Raw genomic sequence first — 18,716 nt, forward strand, 5'->3', positions numbered from 1 at the left:
TCTACAGACGTCAATACCTATATGATTTGGCCAAAAAAGGTAATCACAGACTAATACTAAAAGTGTTTATTATTGGAGCACCCGGGTGGCTCAGTCAGTTAAGCATCTGACTCTTGATTTCAGCTCAGGTCATGAATGATCTTGAGGCCGTGAGATCAAGTCCCATGTTGGGCATGCTGGGCATGGAGCCTGCCTGGAATTTTCTCTCTCCTTCTTTCTCTGTCCCGCCACCCCCATTGTGTAGTACTCTCTCTTTTAAAAAAGTGATTATTAAACAAAGAATGAAAATTAAACAAAGGGCAGCCCCGGTGGTGCAGCGGTTTAGCGCCGCCTGCAGCCCAGGGCGTGATCCTGGAGACCCTGGATTGAGTCCCACGTCAGGCTCTCTGCATGGTGCCTGCTTCTCTTCTGCCTGTGTCTCTGCCTCTCTCTCTCTGTGTGTGTCTCTATGAATAATAAAATCTTTAATAAAATAAAACATATTAAAAAAAGAAAATTAAACAAAGAATGAAAATTAGTAAACCAAGCACGAATTCAAATAGAAATAAGACAAAAAAAAAAAAAAAGGAAAAATGCAAATAAGTTAAGAGAAATGGTAGAAAATAGTTCTGTGCCAACAGAAAAAAATGGGACAAATAACAGGGCAGCAATCCACAGGTACGGTCAATAAAAAGTTCAACCTTATTAGCAATCAAAAACACAGTTTTTAGTCAGACATGATTATGCACCGTAACACTGGAAAAGACAGCCTTAAATAATTCTTGGTGTTAGCACCAAATGTGAAGAAATACACTCTTAGAATGAGAGTATCAAATAAATGTAGTATTTAAGGGCAATACACCAAAGGTCAACATTTTTCAGGGCAGGCCATTCAATCCAGCAATACCACTCTGGGTTATGTATCAAACAAAAAAACTAAACTAGATTTTAGAACTCGGTGCACTGACCTATCCAAACCTCATTGTTCCTAACCTCAACACAATGATCTTTACGTTCAATCTATTTAAGTAATCTAACCACAATACACAGGCTGAATGAATCCTGTCATTCTAAAACTGCCCCATCTTAGAAATTACAAGCACCAACTGCTATTGCTACCAGCTCTCAATACTGTTCACTACACCTGGTCTTGTATCTCATTAAGACTTTGGTCACTAGAGCTTCTATTTTCATTTTGATCTTTACTGCCAGCTCTATTCAGCACGGACAACAATGCCATGGCTTCTATTACTTTTCTTCCTATTATCAGGCATTCTTGTCTTTTTGCTGCTCCTGCCAGGCAAAATTCCATATTTGGACATAACTGAATTTATTTCTATCAGTACTCAATATAAAATTTAGTTCAACCACTTCACTCCTACCTCACTTAGCTAACAAATTTTATCCTTAACTATCCAACCCCTGCCTATCTATTTATATCCAGTCTTCTAAATGCTGAAGAAAATGAAAGCTACCCTAAATCTTCTGTTCTTGTGGTTCTCCTCCATTCTCCAAAAGGGAATTTCAAACTTGCACTCTTCTTTAAGTATGTTTCCCAACACTACCCTACCCCTGTCCCCACAGATGACCATCTTCTACTTCATTCACAACATAGATTATCAGAGAAACTCACCATCCAATTTCTGCCACCAAAAGGCCATACTTTTGTTTTGCAACCAGATTCACCTAATTTCCTTCTCCCCTATTAAATGAAAAAGGTATCACTCTCTTTCAAACCTAATTCTTTCCACCTGTCCCCTGGTTCTTCCTCCAGTGTTCTTCAGTACTTTGCTACATTCATTGTTTCCTACCCTCCCCCGGCTATATTTTCAACCTCTTCCTCAAAGCCAGTTTATTTTCATTCACACTTAAACAGACCTAATTTTCTGTTATCTTAAAAACAAAACAAAAACTTCATAAGCCCCCAGTATTTCTTGTTAGCCCTACTCTCCTCTGCTTAGTCTCAGGCATTTCCCCCCCCCCCCAAAAAAAATTAACTACACACACTGTAGTATTTACTTGTAACACCATACCTATTACTCAACTTCACACTGCTGACAGAAGCATGGACTTTATCCTCATTCTGCTGCTTATTTTCTCCCTATCCCCATGATTCCATAAGACTGCTCTTACCAGTATCACTGAATTCAGCAGAAAAATCATTACCAGACACTTCTTAGTTCTTCTCTACCTTACTTGACTTGTCACATTAAACAGTATTGGCCAGTCTCTCTTGTTTACACGGTCTTCCTTTGATTTCCATAAGGCCACTCTCTTCTGGATTTCCTCCTGTCTCTCTGTTCATGGCTTTTTGAAATCTTCTTCCTTGGCCAGCCCTTTAAGTGCTACTCAGGGTCATGCCAAAGGCTGCCTTTTGTTCTATGTAAACTTCCCAGATAATCCATCTCCTCTAATTTTAATAACCATCCAGGTGTCATTTCTATCTCTAGCCCAGCTCTCTCCTTTAGTCAAGCATACCTAAATGTCTACTTGACATCTTTACTGGATATCCCACAGGCATGTCAACATAATATATTTGCTGAAAGAAGGTCTCTAGACTAGTCTAAATCTTAACCTCATCAGATTGAACATACTTTAAAACAGCTTAAAGGGATGCCTGGATGGCTCAGCAGTTCAGCTTCTTCTGCCTTTGGCTTTGGGCGTGATCCTGGGTCCTGGGATCGAGTCCCACATCAGGGTCCCTGTGAGGAGCCTGCTTCTCCCTCTATGTCTCTCATGAATAAATAAATAAATAAAATCTTAAAAAAAAAAAAAAAAAAAAAAAGCTTAGAGGGAAAGGCCTTCTTTCTGGATGTTGATAAAAAAAAAAAAAAAAAAGAAGAAGAAGAGGTTGTACCTATCTGCACATGGCTTCTCTTGTGAAGGTTATGACCAGCAGTGGAAGCAGTTATGACTCCTTTAACTGTGCTGAACCCCCTGCCAGTGCTCCTATTTCACTTGAGTAGTGAACAGGATGGATCTAGAATTGATCACTATAGTCCCAATACATAATCAAGGCTATCCTTTCATTCTCCTAAACTTTCCTCTTGCTGTTTATTTCCCCCTAAAGAGTGAGAGATTATCATCAACCCAACCCCCAACAATTATCAAGAAATCAGTAGTCGCATACTTTTCCCTAGTCGCATACTTCTCTTATGAAATTGTGTGCATTTTAAAAAGAACATACTCTGTATCTAACATTAAACATGGTTGACTTGGCTTCTTTTCTCCCCCAAAAGGGAGATAATTGCAATAATAATAGACTAAAAGTGCCAACACAAAAGCTGATCCCAGTTTTCATGGGACGAAAAACATCCCATTCCCATGAGGTACTTATCTCTTCTACATTCCTCACATCAAATCATTCATCCAGTGGTTCCAACTTACCATCTAATTATTTCCTTTAAAAAAAAAAAAAGTCATTCATTCATTCATTCATTCATGAGTCACACGAAGAAAGAGGCTGAGACACAGGCAGAGGGAGAAGCAGGCTCCATGCAGGGAGCCCAATGTGGGACTTGATCCCAGCACTCTGGGATCATGCCCTGAGCTGAAGGCAGATGCCTAAATCCCTGAGCCAGCCAGGGGCCCCACCTATCTAATTATTTCCTGATGTGTATATTACATTGCATCCCCTGGCACTACCACAGTTCAGGCCAATAGCCATTAAAAGTAGTCTTCTGCATTCAATAAATTTAAGTTGTACATTTCAAATATTAAAATAATGTCTTACAAATTATATCCCTACGATAGTAACATGATGTTTTCCACCTCAGTCTTTTCATTTATTCATTCATTTATTTATTTATTTATTTATTTATTTATTTATGACAGAGAGAGAGACAGACAGACAGACAGACACGGGCAGAGACACAGGCAGAGGGAGAAGCAGGCTCCATGATGGGAGTCCGACGCGGGAACCTATCCCCCCAGGATTGCGCCCTAGGCCAAAGGCAGGTGCTAAACCCCTGAGCCACCCAGGGATCCCCCCACCTCAGGCTTCTTACACAGCACTTTTGCACAAGATTTCTAGGACTACAGCTTGTTGACTAGGTTTACAATTGAATATTCATGATAACCCAGCTTCCTCAATGTTACTCTATATTTTCCTTATCTATGCTGTAACTTTGTTGTTCCTTATTACTGTTATAAGTCATAAAAAGAATCATGCAAGCTTTAATGGGTAGCCCTGAAATACAGAGGCTGAGTAACAGTTCATGGGTGGTATGTACTTACCACAGTATATAAAGAGCTTCATAATACGTAACTCATTTAATTTGTGCTATATATCTCTTATTTGAATCTTGGCTAGTTACTGATGTGGAAGTTGGTATTTGTGAACATCGATGCAGGCAATTTTGAGGCAATCTGCCAGCCTTTGATCCAATAATTCTACATCTAGAAATCAATGTTAAAGATGTACCACACAAATACTTTAAAGATACATGAACAGGGGATCCCTGGGTGGCTCAGTGGTTTGGCGCCTGCCTTCGGCCCAGCGCATAATCCTGGAGTCCGGGGATCAAGTCCCGCATCAGGGCTCCCTGCATGGAGCCTGCTTCTCCCTCTGCCTGTGTCTCTGTCTCTCTCTCTGTCTCTCTCTCATGAATAAATAAAATCTTAAAAAAAAAAAAAGATACATGAACAAGTGTACTACATTACTGTTTAAAACACTGAAAACAACCCTAAACATTCAATGGTAAAATACATTATTGTACATGCATTCACTTATATACAATGCAATACAAGAACAATCACTATACATGCAAGGTATTTACTGACTGCATGCACGTATGAATGACATATTTATAATTATCTTTAAAGGACAAAAGCTAGTTAATTTTTAAAAAAAATAATGCAATTACATTTATGTGTTACATATAAATTAAAAAAATGTCTAGCAGCATATAGAGACCATAATGGTCATTTAAACTAGCGTAATAAAGCCTTCTGCTTTTTTACATACTTTATAGATAACAAGGCTGGATTACTTCAGTAATGTAAGGGAAAATTTATTAAAAGAAAAAAAATTCACGGCACCCCCCCCCCACCCCCGGCATTTCTTACTAGTATTATACAATACACTGCAATTTTGAAAAGAGTCTTCATTAAAAAAAGAAAAGTCTGGGGCGCCTGGCTGGCTCAATTGGTAGAGCATGAAACTCTTGATCTCAGGGTCTTGAGTTTGAGCCCCACACTGGGCACAGAGATTACTTAAAAAAAAGAAAAAGAGAGAGGTCTGAGGCCATAGTCTAGTACCTAGCTAAATTTTGAAAAATAAGAGCAACCCAAATTTGCAATTAACCATTAGAAAAAGGAGAGTCCCAAAGCAGAAGGATTTCATAGATTTACACTGTTGGGTAATGCTTTTCTTTTGATCCCTTGGGTGGTACCATTCCATTTGAGAAAGTAGGATAGGTATCAAGGAGTATTTCCTGGATTCCTCCCTCAAAGTAGGTTCCTACTAATTCTAAAAAAAGAATTGATTATGTAGAATTAGCTGGCTCTAGTGCAACAGGAAAAATCTTCCCACTAGATCCAAGAAATAAAAGAATGTAGCAAGAGATTTTTTTAATCACTGAGAGTACAGTATTAATATTGTGTGAATAGACAGTAAATAAAGCCATAAGCTCTCAAATTATTATTATGATCCAAAAGGCTATGATTTTAAAATATAATCTGAGGGGCCCCTGGGTGGCTCAATTAAGCATCTGCCTTATGCCTTAGCCTTGGGTCATGATCCCAGGGTCCTGGGATGGAGCCCTGCTCATCCCAGGAACCTGCTTCTCCCCCTTCCCATTGCCCCTCCCCACCACGCGTGCTCTCATTTATTTTCTCAAATAAATAAATAATCTTTAGAAATAGATAATTTGAAATCCAGAATCTATTTTTTCCCAGACACTATGATCTTTTTCAACAAGATTAAAACAGACACAGACTTTGAAAACTAAGTAGAAAAAGTAGGTATCTTAAGATACCTGTAATTTTTAAAGTTTCTATATAGGCAGGGAATGGATCTAACACACTACAATGAAGCCACCTACCTAATTCAACCAAAAGTGTGAGGAGGAGGAAAGGAGAGAGGGAGTGACACAATTTTTATCCACCTGTTGAAGTATTTAGGATCTGTTCATATATATTAGCCAATTGTAGCCAATCTATCTCCTCTCCTTGAAAACGTTTACGTAATGTTTAAAGGGTTTATAAAGTTCATTGAGTTATAAAATTAGCTCTTGGAGACACTACATAAGGAATTTATCCAAACTTACAGGAACAGATGGTGTGATGTCCTTCAGCAGGATTCTCTGTGGTTATGGCAAGCTCAAATTTAGCACATTTCTTTCCAAAAGTAACAGAAATTTTATACATTACCTATCATCTCATAATTTCCAAACTAAAAAAAAGCAGAACACCACTCTTAAAAACTCTGAAACTGCTGATTTCATCAAGTTGACACAATGAGAGGACACCACATCCACACAAACGTTTTTTAGAAAAGATAGTGAAAAACATTGATCAAAATAATGAAAATTGATGAAAGCAGGATTTATTTTAAAAATGCATATTTATTTTTAATTTCACAATTCACTAAAAATTTTGAAATCCATGATCTCATTTGATTCTCACATCAACTCTACAAGGCAGGCTTATTACTACTCCTATTTTTACTAAAGAGAAAATAGATTTAAGTGCTCAAGGACACAGGACAACTACAAAATGGGAAAAAAACTCACGCCTAGGTTAGCAGTTAGTGTAATGTATTTTAAAGAGAGCAAGATGTAAAAACAAAGAGACTCAAGAGCTACCCTTAAGTTTTGCTATGAAGAGCAAAATGGGAAATGAGGGAAATGAGGCAGTAGCCATAGAGGGATATGGAGACAAGAGAGGGTTTTGTTAAGATGGAGGAAAATGAATATTCTAGAATGGAAAAATCAATTAGGCAGACGAGAAGAGGAAAATACATGGAGTGAGGTCCTTCATGGACGACCAAGTACAGGATATAGAGGAAAAGTAGAGGGATCAGCCTTAGCACCACCCACAACAAAAGGAGGTAGCTCTGGTAGGACTCTGCAAAAATTCTGTCCCAAATTGTTTCTATAGTCAGTTAAAATACAAAATCTCAAAAAAATCTAAAATCTAGGGTTATCAGCTGCAAACAAGGAAATTATATAAAATCTGCCTATGACAGGAGAAGAGTTAATGGGTAAAGTACACTTATCAGGCAGTACAAAGGGCCCAATTAAAGTTAATGTTCATGAATTTTAAGTGAGACAAATCAATGTGGCTGTGTGTTTGTCTTCTAGCTTCACAACTGCAAGCACAAACAAAACTGAATGTAATCACTTTTGGGGTTTTCCAAGCAGAAACAATGAAATGACAGTGGGACCATGTTGTCAAGCACGGTCATGGTTTTCTGTGTATGCCCTCAACCTCATAAAACCATCCAAACAACTATTTGAAGTTAGTACTTTCAGGGGCAGTACTCTCATTTTAAGATGAGGAAAGAGGCACATAATTGGGTAACTTGTTCAAGGTCACAGAGCAAGTACTACAGCCAGGACTGAAACTCAGGCAGCCTGGCTCAAGAGACATGCTATGCTCATCCTTGCAAGAGAGTAATTATAATCACTGACCCTATTTTAGCTGGTCAAGAGTGGAGGCAGTAACATGAAGGGAGGAAAAAACGAAGTATGGATCAAATGAATTATGTCTCATTAGAACTGGAATCAGAGGAAAGGTAAAGCAGAATACTAAAAATAGATTACTGGGAATGGGGGAATAGCTAGTTTTTAGTAATAAGATCTAGTAACCAGTTATGGGACTGAATAATTGAGGTAGAGTAGAAGGAAAGATCACTGGGTGAGAGATTAAGGAATACAAGACCAGAGTATGAGCAAGACTGTCTTTCACAGATACTGAAACTACCAAAGCCATTGACTTTATGCTGGTGGCAAGTTAGTAATCACACTGGCATTCATTTCTTCTTTCTAAAATGCACGCTATTAACGTATTTTCCATAATTCTGGTGTAGCTTTCTTTTTAAAGCAATGTCGTTCACATGCTGTGAACCTCAGAATTGTGATCATTTTACATGGTTTTGACAGAGATAAAGGCAGCTACATCAGGAAAAATGACCATTAAGATAACTAATATATGTCCATAGTTACTATCTACACTTCCCCATCTCCCATTCATTCTTCAACCCAATCAAACATAATATTTGGCTTCACCATTCCACGGAGATTACTTGTCAGGGTCACTAATAACCTCCAAGATGCCAAAACCAAAGGGCATGTCTTTTGAATTCTCAAGCATTAGACACACTTGATCCTTTCTTTTTCCTTGAAACATTTTCTTTTCCTGGATTCTTCTCACCTCAAAGGTTCCTTGACTGACATCTTCACTATTCAATCTCCACATCCAGGCTTCAACTCTAGGCCTCATCCTATTTATTACCTAACAACATTCTCACCATGGTTCTTCAATTCTAATAGCACACAATTAATTACATATAGTGCATAATTTAGGGTTCAATTTTCACAAGACACTGAAAAAAGATTGCTAGATCTCATCTGGTCCAAAGGACTGAAGTCAACCACATATGCTGCCTATTGTCAGGGCTCTATCTCCAACCCAAACTTCTCTCTGGAATTGAGATTCGTAACAAATATCTTTGTCATCTTTACTTGAAAGTAAAAGGCATCTTAAACTTAACTCTTGAGTTCCCACTGCAACCCCAAACCTGCTCCCCTTCCCACCCTCCATGTCTCAGGAAAGACCACAAGTATTCACGCAATTTATACAAAATTTAGGTTTAATCTTCAATTTCTCAATTTTCCCCACTCCACCCCTTCAAAAACCCTCAACTCTACCCTCCCAAATATATCTCAAATCCATCCACTTCTCTTCATATCTGTGCTATTTCCCTAAAGCCTTGTCTGTTTAATAAGACTACTATACAAGCCTAAGTCCCTGCTTTTCCTCTTGCTTATCCTACTATCCATTTTCTATACAGCAGTTAAACTAACCTTTAAGATCATAAAAGAAATTTTTCTGCTCTGCTTAAAATTCCCCAAAGGCTTCCTATTTTACCTCAAAAACCTCCTGCTTATTACAAAGTCCTATAGACTCTGGCCCCTTGCCTAACTCTGATCTATCCCTCTCTTCTCCCTCACCTACTAGATCAGCAATACAACCCTTTTTTGATTCCCAAAACACAGTCTCAAAGGTCTTTTCCTACAGAGATCACTCTTCCTCATCTGAGTACTTATTATTATTCAGATCTCAGTTTAAATGTCACTGTATTCAAAAAGGCCTCAATGACTAGTCAATTTAAAAGTAGCCACCCAGTCATGCACTATCACGTTACCTCACCCTATTTCAATTCTCTACATAGCTCTTAGCATTATCTGATTATTAAAATTTGTTTTTTAATTGATTTATTCCATTGTAATATATGCACTGTAACAGGACAAGATTTTTAGTAAGTACTCAACAAATACTAAATAAAGGAATCAACATTCAAATATTGAGGAATCACTAAAAGAATGTATTCAAATCATTCAAATGAGGTTTATTAAATGCCCTCTATGTGCTAGGTATAGGAAAAGCAAAACTCTGGCAGAAACCATGCCAGATTTCCCAGGGACACTTTCCGTGTAATGTTTTATCGATATGCCAAGAAACCTTAATTTCATCTTTGTAATGGAGTATTTTTTTTTAGAGATGTTATTAATTTATTTTAAAGAGGGAAAAACATCTCAAGGAGACTCCCCATTGAGCATAGAGCCCGACATGGGGCTCCATTTCAGACCCTGAGATCATAACCTGAGCCAAAACCAAGAGTCAGACACCTCAATGGACTGAGTCACCCAGGCGCCCCTGTGATACAATATTTTAATACATTTACTCTTAATGCCTTAATAATCTAGGAACCTTCTATAATAAAGTACTATCTCCTGCACAACTATATTAAAGCACAATAAACCACATTAGGAATAAGTGCTAATAAATGATGGCCAACAAATATATGGAGAGCAACTACTAATAATATTTTACAGCATAATCACAAATATCATACAAATAAATCACAAACCAAAACAATTGTTTACACATTACTGTACCATACACTAAGTGTACTACCTATAGTAACTGGAACTACTGTATCTTTCTAATTCTTTTATCCAAAACTTCCAACATATACACACAGCTTTGATGTCACTTTATGTACTATTATGATCACACTTCAGCTAGTTCATTTAAAGTCTCATCTCAAACATTCTATGTTTTTCCACTTATTGAAAGCACAAAACAGTGACAAGGGTTAGCATATTAAAGAATTAAATCTGAGTATCACATACTCTTCTGTGTCATCATTTTTAGTGATAGAGTAAGACCTGCAATGTTTACAATCATCTCAATTTTTCTTCTTTAATCTACCTGTCCTTAATTAATGGGTTGACGTAACCACAAAACAGAAAACTAATGGACTTTGGATATAAGCTTTATTTAAAGATTTTAGTTTTTAAATTTTTATTATTTTTTTTTAATTTACTTGACCGAGAGAGAGCGCGCAAGCGCGAGCACAAGCAGGAGGACAGTAGGCAGAGGGAGAGGGAGAAGCAGGCTGCCTTGGGGCAAAGAGCCTGACATGGGGCTTGATCCTAGGACTCTGGGGTCATGACCTGAGCCAACAGTAGACGCTCAACCAACTGAGCCACGCAGGCGCCCTGGATATGAGCTTTAAAAAAAAAACCTGTGTATCTCATTTTTATCTAAATGTTGTTCCATCACATCACCAACTTTCAGAATTTTTAGGAATTTTATACAATTAGCAGTCCATTAGACATCTCAGAACTCTACATAAATTAAACTCCTCCTGCTTTTTTTTTTTTTAGTACATTTCTTTAACATAAAACTTCACACAGGGATCCCTGGGTGGTGCAGCGGTTTGGCGCCTGCCTTTGGCCCAGGGCGCGATCCTGGAGACTCGGGATCGAATCCCACATTGGGCTCCCGGTGCATGGAGCCTGCTTCTCCCTCTGCCTATGTCTCTGCCTCTCTCTCTCTGTGACTATCATAAATAAATAAAAATTTAAAAAAGAAAAAAAAAAAACTTCACACAATTAAGAATATTCTCTTTAAGCAACGGTCTTCCCATCCAATCTTCTCATTTTGTTTCTATATTGCTTTAATATTTTATACGAAAAAATACAGTACTATTGTAGTGGTAAAAAGACTTTTGCACTAGTTAACCCTGAAGACAGTGCATGGTAATGGTCAAGTAAATGATACAAAATGGCTAATAGGAGTCACGAAAATTTTGGAAGTTGAAAAAAGGGAAGAGGACTTTCAGCATTCAAAAACTAAAGCAAACACAAACAATTTAAAAACAAATTCCACTGCTTTCCCCACTTTGTACATCTACTCTGTAGCTTTTGAGCGACTAGGTCAATGAGGCTCCAGAAGACCTACCGCATCCCACATGTACCTGTACTCCTGTGCTGCCACTCAAAGACCACTAAACAGATACACGTTAAATGAATCACTCCCAAGATTCCTCTTATCTCAGTCTTTTCTTGCTCATTCATTTTTGCTCCTGCTCATCTCAAGCTCATTAGAGTTTCTATACTGGCCACTTCAAATTGCTTAATTTTCTTTAGTTCCTTCTAGGTAAAAATCAAACAAGGAGAAACGTTTCAGTAGCCAAAATCAAGGTCTCAGAGAGCAAAAACTATTCATTTTATGTGGATCTCCCTACAGGTCTCACTAAAATCCTATTTTCTCCCCTTTATTTTAGAAATATCTAATATCCTTGGTTACTTAGTTTCACAACAAATTAGAAACAAGACACCTAGATTCTTCCCATATTAATATAACTTTCATTGTTTCTTTTCTCACAGGAATTTTACCTAAAATATAAAAAATGGATATTAAAAAAAACACTGTAAACATTTCTGAAATTTCAATCTGTTAAAATGAAATACTACAAGGGGTGCCAGGCTAGCTCAGTGGGTGGAGTGCAGGATTCTTGATCTCAGGGTTGTAAGTTCGATCCCATGCTGGGTGTACACATTACTTAAAAATAAAATCTTAAAAAAAAAAAAAAAAGGAAATCCTACAAGTCATTTTATTTTTTTTCCTACAAGTCATTTTAATGTAAATGCTCCATACCTCACTGATGAAATGTTTTTATTTCTTGCTCCAGACTAACAACTTTAGTTTTTATACTTAGTTACTACAATATATTTAGACAAATAGCAACAAAAAGCTGAAAAAGCCACTCTCTGTAACAATGATCTTTCTGAAAACACACTTTTAGAAGTATATTTATAAATCATTTAGCTCAAGACATTCCTTGGAAATAAACTGGTAAACAGCAAATAGAATTAAGAGTATATCACAAACACAATATTGGCTCTAAGATCGTCAATGCACAACTTGCCTAAAGAGCTATACAAGTATCACAGAAGATTCAGTGGAGCTGTAGAAAGTCACTGCGTAACTTCAGTAAACCCACAGGTATTTACAAAAGCCTCCTTTAGGTTTCAATAATTCTGGAGTTAATTCTGAATGTTATAAACTGGTGAAGTTCCTGTTGCACCGATATTACTGCAAAGAACCAAAGTCAAACAGACTTTTCGTGAAAAGTTTTGTCTGAAAACACTAATCATGACAGCTGTGCTTTAACTTTCATCCTTTAGCTTATTAGTACACCCTCAGTAATAAAGAAAAATCCAACATCATGTTAGTAACATCAATCTACGGCTGTTGTCAATTCTGAGGACACTGAAAAGCTTCTCATTTATCACTACTAACTCCTGCACCTTTAAGAACTTATCATAAAGCATACTTTTACACATTCTTGCAGTAGAATTATTCCATGCCAGAGTTCCAAAAAAGATTGGGAACTACGTTTTCTTAAGTAACTGAAGATGCACAAAACTTCAAATTAAATGAGACAGGTAAAACCTAACACTATACCCTCACCCAAAGAGTACATACAGTGTTCCTTAAGGACTGATTTCATTTACTGGCCACCAATTAAATACCATTTAACCCTCCCATCTCTGAAAGGCAGGTAGGTAACAAGTTACAGAGGCACAAATGCAACTGGTCTAGTGAACACCAGGACCCTTGATCTCCACCCAAAACACAATCAACTATCTCTTCTAAAATACAGACGGGCAGAAAAGAGCTGGTTTAAACTTAACACGACAATCTTAACGGTGTACAGAACCACAATCCCAAAACAAAAGCAGATTTACACGGGCGGCCCACAGAGATTCTCGGCATGACGTCGTACTGACTTCCACACAGTGGCCTTTTTGCAGTCACAACTACACAAGATGGCATTAAAAGTCCACCACGTGGACTTCGGAGGTCTTCGAGGGTTTCCCTGCGGACGACATTCCAAGTTTTTATTTCCCCCCCTTTTTTTTTCCCCCTCCCCTAAAATGTTACCATTCGGGGGCTGGAGAAAGAAAGAAAAAAAAAAAAAGAGTGCAGGGTTTCCAGTGCCCGACGTTGACGAGACTTCTAACACGGGTGGTTATTATCACTCGGGAGTTGAGTGTGAGCCTGGATTCGAAGGGCTCTAGCACGCGCACACACGCGCACACACGCGTCTTCACCACCAAGGAGGCCTGGAAAAGTGCGATCTGCGTGTGGGTGTGGGCTCGGTGGCGGGAGAACTGCGGCTCACGCGCGCGGGCCAAGAGGCTCTCTCTATGCGAATCAGAGGGTCACCGGTGGTGGGGAGCAGGGCGGGGGGAGGGGGCACAGGACCGATTCCCCGCCCCTGCTCTCCACTCCCCTGTCCCCGCGCGGCCGACGGACCCCGTATCTCTAGCTCGCAGCTCCTGCCGCCGGCTGCCACCTCCCAGACCTTCGCGCCCTCACCGGGGCCACGCAGGGCTGGGGGACGGCGCGTAGCACGTCGGGCGGCTCGGCTCGGGCCGCGCACCTCAGGCCCCGACAGGCCGACTGCACCCCCACCCCCACCCCCACCCCCGAGGCGGCCCCGCCCCCCCCGCCCCCGGGCGCCCAGGCCCAGGCCCTCGGTGCCCCGCGGCCGTGCGCCCCACAAAGCCGGCGGCCGACTCCGAGGCCCCGGCGGGCCGCACGCCGCGGGGAGCCGGGCCCGAGCGCCTCGCGCGCCCCCGCCCCCCCCCGGGCCCCTCGCCGCTCGCACCGTCTCGTCAGGGTCGATGTCGATCTTGAAGGTCTGCTGCTGGAGGGTCTTGAGCGTGACCAGCATGGTGCCGGCGCGCAGCTGGGCCGCCGGGCCTGCTCCGGGCGCGGGCCGCTGGGCGGGGTCTGTGGCCTGGCGGGGCCCCGGGGTCGCTCCTCGCGCTCCCCGAGGAAGGCGGTGGGGGTGGGGAGGGGGGGAGGGGGCTTGTCACCTCCGCCCCGCCGAGCGGCCTCTCCCCCGGCCCCGCGCCCGGGCCGCGCCGCTCCCTCCGCGACTGCCGCCTTCCCCGCGAGCGCGGGCCGCCGTGCTTCCTCACGCGCCGCGCGCCGGCCACCGAGTCCGCGGGACGCACGAGCGGGCTGTGCGAGCCGAGCAGAGAGAGAATCCGCTACCTCACCACAGGCCGGCGGCCGCCATCAACGTGACTCGCCGAGACGCGCCCCCTCCCCCACCCGAAAAAAAAAAATCTGGGGGCGGGGGGGTGGGGGGAATGGGGGCCGGGCCGACCAAGCGCGCAGGCGCAGGGTGCGGCGAGGCGGTGCGCAGGCGCGGCGGAGAACCCCGCCCCGGAAGTGGGGCGGGGCGGACCGCGGCTCTGGAATGCCGGCGGCCTGGGGCCGGCCGTGCGCAGGCGCAGTCCGGGGGGCGTCGCGAGGGCTCGGGGCTTCCTGGCGGCGTCTGCGCCCCGGGCGCGCTCCCGCCCGCCGCGGCGCTCCGCCTACGTCCAGGCTCCTCCCGGCTGCCGGAGTTGCGCAATCCGTAGCCGGGGAAGCGCTACGTGGAGACCGCGCTAAGTGGAAGCCGGAGTCTGGAGGTGGGGAGCTGGAGGGCGGTAGGTTGGGGCGGGGTTTAGGCGGAAGGCTCCGGGCTGCGCGGTGCCGGGCCGGCGGGCTGGCGGGGCGCTGGCCGCGCGGACGGGCCTCGGTGGTGGCGACTGTGATGCCCGGGCCCCGGGCCTGCAGACCCCCGGCGCCCGACCGCCCGGGCGCACCGCGGGCCTAGGCAGGAGCACGGATGCAGGAGGTCACGCTCTCGCGCTGCCCCGTGGACAGAACTGCCCGCCGGCTCCTGTCCCCCGAGAAGTAGAAGGTCACGGTTGTAGCGACTGGATGCACAGCCCCCGCCTCTGCGCGCATCTCCTCCCGCCTGCCCCGGGCGCCCGGGGCTGCAGGTGGGGCCCAGGCCCTTGCCCCCGCCCGAGGGGCCTGCCTTTGCACTCGCTGTGCCGGCTCCCGGGTCCTCCGGGCCCGCAGGCCTGGGGGCTCACTGTCTCGCCTCCTTCAGATCTTGGCTCTAAAGGGCACTTGCTCCGTGAAGTCGGCCCCGACCCTCGGCTTAGTAAACCCGCAGCTTGCTCAGCTCCGTTAGCTCCGTAGCATTTACCATCTTCTAGTTACCGCATAATATGCATAGTTATTTGCCATCTCTCTGTTCTTTCTTTTTTTAAAAAAAGATTTTAGTTATTTATGAGATACAGAGAGGCAGAGGGAGCAGCAGGCTCTCTGCGGGGAGCCGGATGTGGGGCTCGGTCCCAGGACCATCCCCTCCTCTCCGGGATCACGGCCTGAGCTGAAGGCAGATGCACAACCGCTGAGCCACCCAGGGGCCCCAAATCCAGAATTTTAACCCAAAGCACAATGACTCCAGATGCATGTGCTCCCAGGTGCTGGGCTGTTCTGCCTCTTAATAAGGTACCATGTGGCACATTTGACATAAGGTGGGTCCAGTATAAAGGAACGTGACAGTTAGATCACTACCCACGTGACCAATCGCAAACTGCGGCTCTGTGCCATCACCCTGATACAGTGTCACTGCTTCGTTTCTCCCGGATTTAAGAGCTCAGATATAATTTTTCCATGGGTCGTTCCTGACCAACTTCCCTCTCCACTAACCTGGCATTTCCCCTTTCACTGCGCCCCTATGTCCCTGTATTGTAATTGTCTAATCCTCTGTCTTCTGTATTCCTTTACGTCTACTGTTAGTCACCGCATGATCTCATCTTGTCTTTGGTTTTGAAATACCTCCAGCCTGGACCTGTCCCCTTAGCTGTAGACAGAGTTAGCCGGTTGCCTACACTGTAGCTTCACTTAGAGCATATCCAGCATCTGAAGCCTGTCACAGCCCAACAGAACCAGTTTTCTCTGGACCTCTCTTCCCCATGAAACCTGTCCCTCTACCATCACCACCCCTCCCTCCCCCACCTTTTAGTTCATGGCACCACCATCTACCCAGGTGTTCAGCCCAAGCATCCATTCAGCATCCCTGGTAAATTTTTCCTTTTCCTAGTTCCTCACCTACCACATGTAACCCATTATCAAGTCCTGTCAACTTTATTCTCCAGATTATATTCCAAATTCAGCCATTTTCACCATTTCTAATTATCTAACCCTAGGCTAATTGATCCATCGGTATCCTGCACCTGCCTCTCAACTGGTGTCTCTGCTTCTTTTCTCCCAGCAGCCTCCCCAGCAGGCAGAGTAGTCTTTTTCAACCTATGATGTGACCTATCATGTGACATGATAAATCAAATCATGTCACATCTATTCTTAACACCTAATTACGCTTAAGAATACAGTTCAAACTCTTTACCTGGCTTTGAAGAGGTCACATGATCTGACTCCTGCCAAATTCTCTGGCTTCATCTTTTGTCTTCTCTCTCCCTTTCATTCACTGTCATCCCTCTGTACCTCATTTCCTTTTTTTTTTTTTTTAAGATTTTATTTATTCATGAGAGACATAGAGAGAGGCAGAGACATAGAGAGAGAAGCAGGCTCCATGCAGGGAGCCCGATGTAGGACTTGATCCTGGGACTCCATCCTGGGACTCCAGATCACGTCCTGGACCAAAGGCAGGTGCTTAGCCACTGAGCCACCCAGGCCGTCCTCCTCACTTCCTTTCATGCCTCAAACAGGCTAAGCTGGTTCTAACCTCTGGGACTTTGCAATTGAGGTTACATCAGCTTAAAACTCTGTCTTTCTGCATCTTTGAATAGCTAACACCTTTTCATCATTCTGATCCCAGGTCACATTTTGTTCCCTTTGGACTTTTTCAACAAGTGCAATGATAATACATATTAACTGTTTAGGTGAGGCACTATCCACTTTATGTGGATGATCTCATTTGAATCCCCACAAAACTCCGTAAGATAGGTACAAGATCATCTTGGCTTAAATTTTTTCATGGATCTACTTGAAATTATTATTTTTCAACTTGCTTATGGTCTATTTCACATTACTACTCACTTCCCATGTCTACTTTTTGGACAGAGGAACTCACTTGCGTTATTCACAGCTCTTTCCCAAGCACCTCGGTCAGTGCCTGGAACGCAGGTGCTCAGTGGTTTATGTTGACCGAATCCCAACTCAGCTGTAAGCTCCATGAAGCCAGGTGTTGTGTCAGTCTTGTTAAGAATGGCATCTTTAGAGTGTGAATGCTCAATATATTTTGGCTGAAAAAATGGTGAAGTTACTTTAATCAAAATTAATTTAGTTGAAATTTAAGCAGTTCTAAGAAACTTAATCTGAAACCGTTTTATAATTTATTATGGTTTGATTATAAATATATTAGAATTTATTAGAATTCATTTTTATTACAATATTAAATATATTTATTATACCTTTATTATACTTATTTGTTATAATAAACCTTTCCTGCTACAACTGCTATTATCTAGCACAGAAAAAGGGAGGTGAGAGATGCCTTTTCATATTTTAGTGTATATTTTTAAAAATACCTTTTGCTCATAGGAAAATAATCAGCATAGAAAGGGGTTCATTGAAAATAAATCCCCTTGTCCCCTTCCTAGAAATAATCATTGTTTTGAATGTCTTTAGACATCTTCTAGATATATACTAGAATATATCCTCCCAGATAGTTGTGGCAACGGTAGATTTTTTTTTTTTTTAAGATTTATTTATTTATTCATGAAAGACACATAGAGAGGCAGAGACACAGGCAGAGGGAGAAGCAGGCTCCCCACAGGAAGTCCGATGTGAAACTTGATCCTGGATCCCAGGATCAGGCCCTGAGCCAAAGGCAGACACTCAACCCCTGAGCCACCCAGGCATCCCAAGCAACAGTAGATTTTAAATGCCAATTGAAAGATTCACCTGACACACTTTTTAAAGTACAGTATTTAGATAAAAAGTTGTTTTTTGTTTTCTTTTAATTTCTGAAAAAACTATATATAGATAGATATAGCCAGATATAACCAATAGCTCAGGTTGGGCAGGCTATATGCCTCCTTGTTAGATGTAGTTGCCTTTACCTAGAGTCCCACAGTTTATATAACAGATGATGGGACTCCACCCCCCCCCTCCCTAACCCTCCCGATACAAAGGCCACTGAGATGAGAATGCTTGTGAGCAAGGCCTTGTAGGATAGGCCTTGGGCTTCTCCAAGAGCTATTAGGCCAAGATAAAAAGATGGTGGGAGTTGTTGATTCCAAATACTTGGGAACAAGCCAGGTAATTTTTCTTGCATTTTTGGAAATCAGTCAAATGATTTCAGGGAAGAAAGTGAGCAAGCCAAGATGCCGCAACTG

At 42.5% G+C, this 18,716-nt stretch overlaps 2 protein-coding genes across 3 annotated transcripts in view; one reads left to right on the forward strand and one right to left on the reverse strand.

The window, feature by feature from the left end:
- RAD23B (RAD23 homolog B, nucleotide excision repair protein) overlaps positions 1-14,311 on the reverse strand; it is a 45,328-nt gene extending 31,017 nt beyond the window's left edge. The window contains exon 1 of one of the 2 annotated variants that reach the window (XM_041761511.1): positions 14,174-14,311. Coding sequence is in view for 1 of the 2 variants with exons in the window: in XM_041761510.1 (XP_041617444.1) it covers positions 14,174-14,239 (66 nt within the window). In the remaining variant the exon portion in view is untranslated. The remainder of the gene's footprint in view (positions 1-14,173) is intronic. The other variant, XM_041761510.1, reaches the window with a different exon arrangement.
- The window catches only part of LOC121495173 (translation initiation factor IF-2), a 38,276-nt gene continuing 33,797 nt past the window's right edge, over positions 14,238-18,716 (forward strand). The window contains exon 1 of the mRNA XM_041762442.1: positions 14,238-14,987. Within this exon, the coding sequence (XP_041618376.1) occupies positions 14,238-14,936 (699 nt within the window). The 3' untranslated portion in view covers positions 14,937-14,987. The remainder of the gene's footprint in view (positions 14,988-18,716) is intronic.

The sequence above is a fragment of the Vulpes lagopus genome, chromosome 7, assembly GCF_018345385.1.
Source record: "Vulpes lagopus strain Blue_001 chromosome 7, ASM1834538v1, whole genome shotgun sequence".
Lineage (NCBI taxonomy): Eukaryota > Metazoa > Chordata > Mammalia > Carnivora > Canidae > Vulpes > Vulpes lagopus.